The sequence below is a fragment of the Octopus bimaculoides genome, chromosome 11 (assembly GCF_001194135.2).
Source record: "Octopus bimaculoides isolate UCB-OBI-ISO-001 chromosome 11, ASM119413v2, whole genome shotgun sequence".
NCBI lineage: Eukaryota > Metazoa > Mollusca > Cephalopoda > Octopoda > Octopodidae > Octopus > Octopus bimaculoides.
In genome coordinates, this window is record NC_068991.1 from 6,082,452 (window position 1) to 6,092,403 (window position 9,952).

The 9,952-nt window shown below is 39.1% G+C and overlaps 1 protein-coding gene across 1 annotated transcript in view; it reads left to right on the forward strand.

Annotated features, from left to right (window-relative positions):
• Positions 1-9,952, forward strand: part of LOC106877154 (uncharacterized) — a 128,285-nt gene that overhangs the window by 51,439 nt on the left and 66,894 nt on the right. Inside the window, exon 4 of the mRNA XM_052971497.1 lies at positions 195-3,290. Coding sequence (XP_052827457.1) covers positions 195-3,290 — 3,096 coding nt within the window. The remainder of the gene's footprint in view (positions 1-194; positions 3,291-9,952) is intronic.

A 9,952-nucleotide genomic window follows, 5' to 3' on the forward strand; every position in this document is an offset into this window, starting at 1 on the left:
ATACACACGCACACATAGTTTGTAATTTAGTTTTAAAAAGAAACTGTTAAAAATCCAAATAGTTATGTATTTCAGAATCCTTTTCCAAATATAGACCTTTTTTTTTTTTTTTTGCTATCTAGAAATATGAACACAAATTCAATAACTTCCTTGGCATTTGTCTCAATGTTTTTTCTTTCTTTTTTTCTTTGTAGGTCTAGGGGCATTGTCCCCATCTCTCTCCCCACATACATCTCTACCACCAGCTCGTGGTCTTGGGGGCATTCCTCAAGTAAACTATGGCCATCCATTACACAATTCAGTCACTCAGTTTTTGGATAGTATGAATCTACAATCATCTTTCCCTAGCCAATCACATTATAAACCGGTTCCCACCTCTTTTCCTTTTGATTCAGCTCCTCGGTCATCGGCAGAACAACCAACCTGTTACAGCTCGGGGAGGTACGTAACCTCCTCTCACAGTGGAGTTCCTGCTCACAGTAAATCTCTCTTTAATCAAGATTTTCATTCAAGCAAAGATTTAGCCAGCAGTCTCACCCCATCTCCTATGTCACCTAATCCTCATGTTCCTGAAGCAAGTAGCAAAAGCTGGAGTCTGTCTAATTTTGTTCCAACTTCATCAAATCCCTTTGCAAATCTCACTAATGAGCTCTCTGGACCAGGAAATTATGCGCCAGCATCTCCTAGTCCCCAACAACACATTCCTCCCCCAGCTCACAGCACCAACAGAGCAATCAGTAGTCTTTCTCAAAGAAGCCCCTACCAGCCAGACCCTATCTACTGTTCAACTTCTCTACCTAGTAGTAAGTCGGTTCCATCTCCACAGTTACCGCCAGTCTATAGCCGCACCACTTCACAATCAACAAAACCGGCCCACTCGCCACAGTTGCCTTCTTCATACAATATGTCCAACATGAATCATGAGCAACAACAACCTGCTACACCTCTCTCTCAACCTCCAACACCAAGACCATCAAATTATTCTTCCCCCCAGGACTTGGAAAATATGTCTGGCTCGCAGTCACCCATGTATGATCCCTACAGCTGCATCAGTACTAAAAGTTATTCTGTAGCATCTAGTGCTCCCACTTATTCTTCTGTAAATCATATGACATCCGAGATGGGCTATGATCCTGTTAGTCCAACTCAACCACTCTCTGAACAACCATCTCAACAGCATCAACAGGGGGATTCTTTCTGTACAGTCTCTTTGCAAGATTTGGCTTCAATTGGATCTAGTCAAGACCGCATGCAAGATATGAAAAATCGAGAAAGTGTGTTGCTTCAAGAAACCTCTCATATCATGCTGCACAGTACTGCCAATAAGGGAGTCTCTCCTTCACTTTCTGATCTGCAGCAGACTGTCCAGAGTATCACCTCACGCCCTCAGACTATTCCAGCAGCACACAACATGCATAATGGCCAACTTTCTCAAAGTGTTCACAGTCCCATGCAGCAATCACCTATAAGTGTGGGGAGTCCGCAGGCTCCAATAGCACTTGGAAGCCCGCAGACTCCTCTTCCCAGTTCCACTATAGTGCAAGCACCTCCTCCAGTTCAAGCTGTTGCTGACTCAACAACTAAACCCAAACGTGGACGTGGACGCAAGAAGAAAGACATAATTTATGACAAAGCTCTTGAACTTGGACAAGAACATTTATTTAATGAAGAACCCCTAAATATGACGCAAGGAACAGCCAATGTATTCCCCAACATGGCACAAGTGATGTCTCAACAGTGCCATGATACCCTTCCTCCACAACCATTAACTGAAGATACCCTGAGCCCCACTTACCAAGACCATGTTGAAGAACAGCGACTCAAAGTTCAAAACGTTAGTCCTGTTTTAGACCCTTCTTTATCTGTTGTTCGCCTAAATGACCACCACCAGGATGCATCTCCTGCAAGTATGCATCAGTTTTCAGTACGAGGTAATGTTGAGAGCTCTCAGCATGGATCTGATCATGTGACAAACATGCATCCCCCATCAGTATCTGGTAGTATTGGTAGTCCACAAGGAGTTTTATCTGAGGATATGCCCAGTACTGCTACACCTCTTTCTGATCGTATTGAACAGCCAGCTGCCATTACTGACCAATACTCAGATAGTTTAACTCCACCCACAACAACGCCAGATCTACCAGATATTCAGAACTATGGTATGAGGCGCTTGACTGAATCATCTTATGTTAATACGATGGCATCCCAACTTGGCCCCAACCAGATGAATTTGCACCAGCAGGATCCAATGTGCCAAGACAGTATGACTCTTTCTAAGCAGAATGCATCTTTGCAAATGCAACCTCCCCCATCCTACATGAACTTCTCTCAGGTATCAACGCCAAAAGATTTGGTACCTGCTTCAAACAGTTTTGAAGATTTAGCTATGGATAAAGATGGTGATGCACCAGAATTTGATGATTTAGTTGATGCCAACACTGCTGATACGAAGCGACAGTTGCTCTCTCAAGAAGATGAGACCATTGGAGCAGCTATGGCTACTATTTCTGCTGACTTCTCTTTGTCTGATAAAAAGCAAAAGAGAAGTCGTACTAAAGCAGAACAAAAACAAATGCCTACCAATGTAATAGCTGTTACACTCCAGGCTGAGTTTGATGAGGAATTCCAACACTTGCAAGATAAAGTTATGCTTGATGGTGAACTGCTGAAAAAAACGGAGAATAAATCCAAAAAGTGTTTTGATGCTTTCCAAGAAAGCTATATAAATTTCTTACAAGGTAAAAAAACAGAGACACTCTCCAGCCTGAGTTATTCTAATATTACTAGACGCACCCATTCTACGAAATATGATCCAAGGTTTTATAATTCTATATTAAATAATTTGCCAGTTGGTGATTTTGGAACTGGGTATAAAAGACCTCTTACTACTACAACAGATTTGGGCAGTTCTAAATTGAATGATACACTGAGCATGAATCAGTCTTCGACCCCATTTTCTGATGAGGAGAACAGTATTAATACAGTTGAAGATTTATTTCAGAATCTTTGTGATAACTTTGAATCTGACAATCAGATGCATAGACAGTCAGTAGAGTTTGGACGGGGTCCTCGTCGTGGGCGGGGAGGCCGTGGCAGTAGAGGTCCCCGTGCAAAACGAGCACGTGGTAGGAGCCGAACTTTCTCTGGTGAAAGAGAAGTTATGGAGTTCTTTGATAAAGGAACATCAGAAAACGATGTTGAGAAACCCATTGTACCTGTGTTACCTTTAAGGCAAACTTCTTCTCGTAAGGCAAAAGAAAAAACCCTCACACGAAGAAAGCGCAAAAATGGTAAGTCAGACTTTTAGTTCCATTTTGTAATATTTTTTTCCAGGTTTTTATGTTCTCAGAACCTGTTTTAAATTAACTGTATTGTTCTTTTTTTTTTTTAAATGCTAATTCCTGAAAGATTTTGAGTTATGTGTTTTTAGTTGAACCTTGGCACTGCCATATTCTGCTTGCTTAGGCCAACCTAGTTAATACCCCCATTGACTTGAAAGTTGCCATGTATCAATTATTGATAACAATGATAGGTTTATGCCATTCATGCCATATTATGATGGAATTTGTTTATTTCATGCTGTGTGTGAGAGCATGCTGAAAAGTTCCTGGCTTTGGGTAAAAGAAAATACAGGAGGATCAGTTAATTATGATTTTAGTCAACACGTTCCACTTTGAGATTTATACACTTATTGCAGCGGTTCTTCAGTTTTTCTAAGCCCTGTAAAAGAACTCAGAAAGTCTGGCCTCCAACCAGGCCCTTTGCGATACCCTTAAAGCCAGGAACTTTTCAGCACCCCCTTGTGTATATTTGCCATAATTTTAACCAAAAAAAAAAAAAAAAAAAAAAAAAAAAAGAAGAAGAAATGATTCTAAAAAAAAAATTTGAAACTATTCAGACTGATATCATGTTAAACTTAAATACATTATATGTTTTCCTGTGATTATAATTGTTTCCATAGCAATTACATGAGGTGTGAGATTGTGTGAAATAGCACATATATTATGAGATCATTATTCTTAGATGAAGTTATTCGCTATTGTAATATTGTAATTTCTGAGAAAGGTGCATAGCATGCCATGGAGCTGTGATTTTCAGTCTGGTTTGATTCACATCTGTGTGAATAATGTGTGCCGGGAGTGTTTTGGCAGACCATCAGCTTTTTAGAAGTTTTGTAACATATAAAAAAATAAAATGAGAGCATTAAAATTGTTTTAAAAACAAACATGAGTGCACACATTGCACTTTGTTTCAAAGGAATTTGCATTCACTGGTGTCGTGTCTTAACAAAATAAGGTGCAATAAGGGCAAATGACTGAAGGCAAATACTTGAGTAAGGGGGAAAGCTGGCAGGATTGTTACCATGCTGTTCTGAGTTCAAATGCCACCAGGGTCCAGTTTGTCTTTCATTCTTTCAGGGTCTGTAAAACAAGTGTTAGTTAACTGAGGGTGGTAGAAGGTGAAGTGTTGAAGGAAGTAACTGAATGCCAAGAGATGAGAAATTGGAGTATGACAGAGAGACAGAAACGGGTGTTTTGCAGGAGAGGAGATACATTTCTACTTCAGCTGGAAAAGGAGAGAAGATGGTGAAGAAATGTCAGGATCATACAATCAGGTGACAGGCAGGGGAACATAAGAGAAGTGGCCCTTTGTACAAGGTGAATGGTTAGGTTAATTCAGCCGTGAGTACACCATGAACCCCATACACAGCTACTGTGTTGTATCATTGACAAAGACACCCAACTCAGTGGCCTAATTCATTTGTAATTTAAATTAGGTGCTGTTACAGGTATTGAATGATAGCTAATAGATATCTGGTTGATTTGCTGTATAATTACTCGTATTTCAGTACCCTGGAAACTTTGTTTTTTCACTGCTTTTATTCTTTAATTCTTTCTAAAGTTGTGTTTTAACTCTACTGTAATGCAAATTGCCAAATCCTACAAAAGCTTTAACCAACTTTTTCAAAATTAAATAATAATAAAGTCTAACTAATGCCTTCATTGTAGACTATCATTAAAGAAAAAAAAAACAAAAAAAGCAGCCTATTTTGGCCCTATCTAGCAAAAATTAAGTTGGTTAAACCAGTAATCTATATATATATATATATATATATCATGAAGTATATTTGCCACTTAAATGTGGCTATATATATATATATTTATTCTTTTATATTTGTTTCATCCATTTGGCTGCGCCATGCTGGGACACCACCTTTAGTGGAGCAAATCGACCCCAGGACTTATTCCTTGTAAGCCCAGTACTTACTTATTCTATCGGTCTCTTTTGCCGAACTGCTAAGTTACAAGGGTGCCAACACACCAGCATCGGTTGTCAAGCGATGTTAGAGGGGGGCAAACACAGACACATAAACATGCACACACACATACACACGCACATGATGGACTTCTTTCAGTTTCCTTCTACCAAATCCACTCTCAAGTCTTTGGTCGGCCCGATGCTATAGTAGAAGACACTTGCCCAAGGTGCCATGCAGTGGGACTGAACCCGGAACCATGTGGTTGGTAAGCAAGCTACTTACCACACAGCCACTCCTGTGCCTATTTATTCATGATCTTGTGAATTATTTTGAAATGCTTAGATGCTATGATATGTGGTTGAAGCAGTAGAAATGTAGGCTTTAGTGCCGTGTCTAAACATGGACTATGTTGTCTAAGTTAGTTTATTGATAACCTTACTTATCTTAAATGTAAATGAAATGAGATTATCTTTGAAAAAGAAGGCAAACAAACAGTTAACTGGTATAGGTTATTTAAGTTAACTCAAACATCCATTTTTTATTGACATGTCTGCATAAGTAGACACATATGCAAAGAAGGACACCCATGTTCCACCCTGTTTTGATTCCATTTTTATAGACTCATCTATACATATTGATCAGGAAATGAATGATAAGAAAGTAACTGGGTTCTCTGATGTTGCTGTAATTTTGCTTTTGACTAGGATTACATGCACACTTTAGCTTCTTACATCTTAGGGAAATAAATTTACACTTAATGAAGGTAAGCTACTTAACAGTCCATCATGTTATATTTTGATGAGCATTAACTGGATATCAAACTAGTTTTAAAGTATGTATATGAAAATATAAGTTGACAGGTTTGAATAGTTTTCTCTCTCTCTTATTTAAAACTAGTTATTTTATTTCCCAAAGTGTTCCAATCAGACCATTCTTGCATGTGCGTGCACACGCACACGCACACACACACACACACACACACACACACACGAGGAGTGGCTGTGTGGTATGAAGCTTGCTTCCTAAACACACGGTTCTGGGTTCAGTCCCACTATGTGGCACCTCTGGCAGTTATCTTCTACTATAACCTCAGGCCAACCAAAGCCTTGTGAGTGGATTTGGTAGACGGAAACTGAAAGAAGCCCATCATGATTGTGTGTGTCTGCATGTATGTCTTTGTGTATATGTTTGTCCTCCCATCACTGCTTGACAACCGGTAGTGGTTCAGCAAAAGAGACCGGTAGAATAAGTATTAAGCTTTAAAAAAATAAAGTCCTGGGGTTAATTTGTTCGACTAAAAACCCTTCAAGTGCTCCAGCATGGTTGCAGTCAAATGACTGAAGCAGATAAAAGATTATATATATATATATGAGGGGGTGCTGAAAAGTTCCTGGCTTTGGGTAAAAGAAACTACAAGAGGAATGGTTAATTATGATTTCATCCAACATATTTCCCTCTCAGATTCATGCATTTACTGCAGCAGCCCTTCATTTCTTCTAAGCCTTGTAAAAGAACTTGGAAGGTTGGGTCTCCAACCAGGCCTTTCATGATACCGTCAGAGACAGGAACTTTTCAGCCTTCACCCCATGTGTACGCACGGCGGCGCCGCTGCTGCTGCCGCCAATCAGGGCTGAAGAGGGAACCATCGTCTTTTGTGTGCAACCTCAGTAAAGTTGTATATATATAACAAATGATCAGAGAGTAATAAACCTTGCATTTGTATCGATCATCAGTGATTTAGCTGTGAAAGGAGAGAGAGCTATAAGATTTTCTTTTATTCTTGTTTATTCCCATCATCATTGTCATTATCATCGCGTGTGTGTCCGTGTGTCCCCGTTTTCGGTACTTATATCTTGGTGTTGTTGAGAGAGGCTGACTGTTACGCTTTCAAATTCTAATCATTGTGTTGAAATTATGTTATACAAAAGAAAGGTACCATTATGTTCTAAGTTCAAATTCTGCCAAGGTCAACTTAGCCTTTCATCTTTTCAGGATCGAAAAAATAAGTACCAGTTAACTACTGGAGTCAGTGTAATTGGCTTGCTTCTTCCCCTGAAATTACTGGCCTTGGGTCAAAATTTTAAGCCAATATTAGATCATGGAAGCAGACTATGTTCTTTCGATGGCTAGGGTAAAAGAGCAGTAGTTTTTCTACATGGGTTGGGGAAACTGTACAATGAGCATTCAACTCAAAAGGCCATAGGAACATAATAATTAATTAAATGCCTGTAACAGAAATAACATGTTTTAGAACCGGACATGTATTTGATTAACATTTGTATAACTTTGAAAAATTTGCAATCAATGTTTCCTTAAATGTTCTTTGTATTTACCAGCTTTATTTTTGCCACTAACAAGAAAGGGTTTCTTAACAAGAGCACCGTTTTATTTTTAAAAGCCAGCTATATTTTTTTCTTTCCATGTTTTTGTGTTCACCTTATTTCATGTGCACATACCAAGCGATTCCCTTTTAATTCAATAAGGCACCATAATCTCTCCTCCCTTGTTGTCTACGACAAAGTTTGCAAGGTGGAATAAATTATTTTGCCATGTGAGAAGTTTTGGACAGAACCCTTCGTTGGTGCGTGTGGGAGTGCTGGGATGATAATGGTGAAGAGATTGGAAATAGTGAAAGAGAAATTCAAAAAAGAAAGAAAGAAAGAGAAGAAAAAAACACAAGTCAAGAATGAGGTGGTGATGCAACAAAGGGAAACGGATGTTAGTGGAAGATCAATAAAAGCTGAAGTGAGGAGTTAATCAACAAGAACACTTGTAAATTTAGGAGAGATGAAAGGGAACAGGTTCAGATCAGAAGGGAAGACAATTGAGGATGAAAAGAAAAGCTTGTTTCGTGTTGGGAGGGGGGATGCCCGGTATGGAGTTGGGAAGACCATAGTTCAAATGCATACACAGTATAAATGTTGGGTAGAGTGGATTTGTCTATTACAAGCAAAATGCCATGCAGACAGTTCATCCATTTCTTGGGTCCAGTGATGTGTGTCTATGCACATATATATATATATATATATATATATAGATATATATATATATATATATATAAATATAAATGGTGGTGCCCCAGCATGGCCACAGCTCATGAGCTGAAACTGGATAAAATGAAAATATACACACACACACACACACATGCACGCACGCACGCGCTCGCGCATGCATGCATTAAAGTGAGCATTGGTTGCTGCTGCATAACTGGCAGTTGAGAAAAGGTTAGAGAAAATTAAAAGGGCAAGGCTAATGTAAACTTGGCGACTGAGAGGCATTCATTAGTGCCCGTGGGTGAGAAAGTGCTCCCCCCGCCATTACATGCTATTGATGGAGTCAGAGTGTTTGATGTTGAAGAAGACAGAAAGATAAGCATGGTAAATGCTTCTTGAGCTGAAGTATTTACAGTCCATGGGGGTGTATGTTTCTGTTCTAGAGCAGCACTCAATCTGTTAACTTGCTTTGACTCTACCAACTGGCCTTTGAGCAGAGTCCATTAGTGGAGTCCATTCTGTTGCAGACATGTCTAGTGACAGCCCTTGCATACAATTCTTCCCTTTCCATGTCACGGACCACTGATAATGTCTAAGTCAATACAACTTGGCACAATTATTACCACAAGTGTTGCCTTCAAGATGCAAAAAAAAATGGTGAAATAGATACTGCAAAGCTTTGATCATCTCATTTCTTTATCTGCTGTAGTTGGAATTAGCTTATCTTGTATATTTTAACTATTTTAAAACTTCATTAATGTTTCAGGGAGAATTGGCTTCAACTTCTTTCAGGTCGGGTGTAAGCCTGTAGGATTTTCTTTCCCGGTTTGTGGTACAAAGTAGTTGTATATATTGATTAGTACAGTGATTTCTTTGTATCCTAGGTGTTTTAGGAATATTGTTTTTGATTTTCTCAGTTCCCGATACTTTTTCGAGTTATGAAATTCCTCTGTTGTTTTTTGAGTGTCTGTTGAAAATGTAAAGCTCAGAATCTTCCTGCCAGAGGAAGATGCATATTTGTGGTATGCCTCTCCGTTTTCAGGCCTTTGGTGGCACATGTCTGATGACAGTGTTCATGGTTGGAGTGTGGTTATTATTATTTTTCACATTCAGTGAATCCTCGGTTTATGAACTCCTCTCATCGCAAACAGATCAGTCTACAGTTAATTTTTCAAACATAAAATGCCTCAGGTGACAAACTGTGTCTCAAATAACGAATGCTCAAGCTGGCAACAATGGTTGATGACAAGCTGGGAGTGTCAGCAGGAGAACATCAGATGCTGCCTTCTTTGAACTTCCTATGGGAAAAATTCTTTCACTTTACAACCATTTCAGGTGATGAATGGCCTTCCAAGAATGAATTAAATTTGTGTTGATGCCACCAATTTGGTGCAGAAACCAAATCTCTCACGATCCTTATCTCTCTACATCAGGGGTTCTCAACCACTTTTTTTTCACCTGTGAACTCCTTTGATTCCTATTTTGCTCAGATTGGCCCTCTTAGCCATTTGATGTTTAGAAAATCCTATTATGTTTTTATAATTAAATGTTATAAGAAATTGCATAAAAAAGATTGTTTGGTGTGCTGTAGAAGTAAGTGCAGCCAATTTATTGCACACAAATTTTAATTACAAAATTTTATATTGAACCTTCAAGGGTTGAGAACCACTGTTCTACATCAGTTAATTCCCCCCCCCCC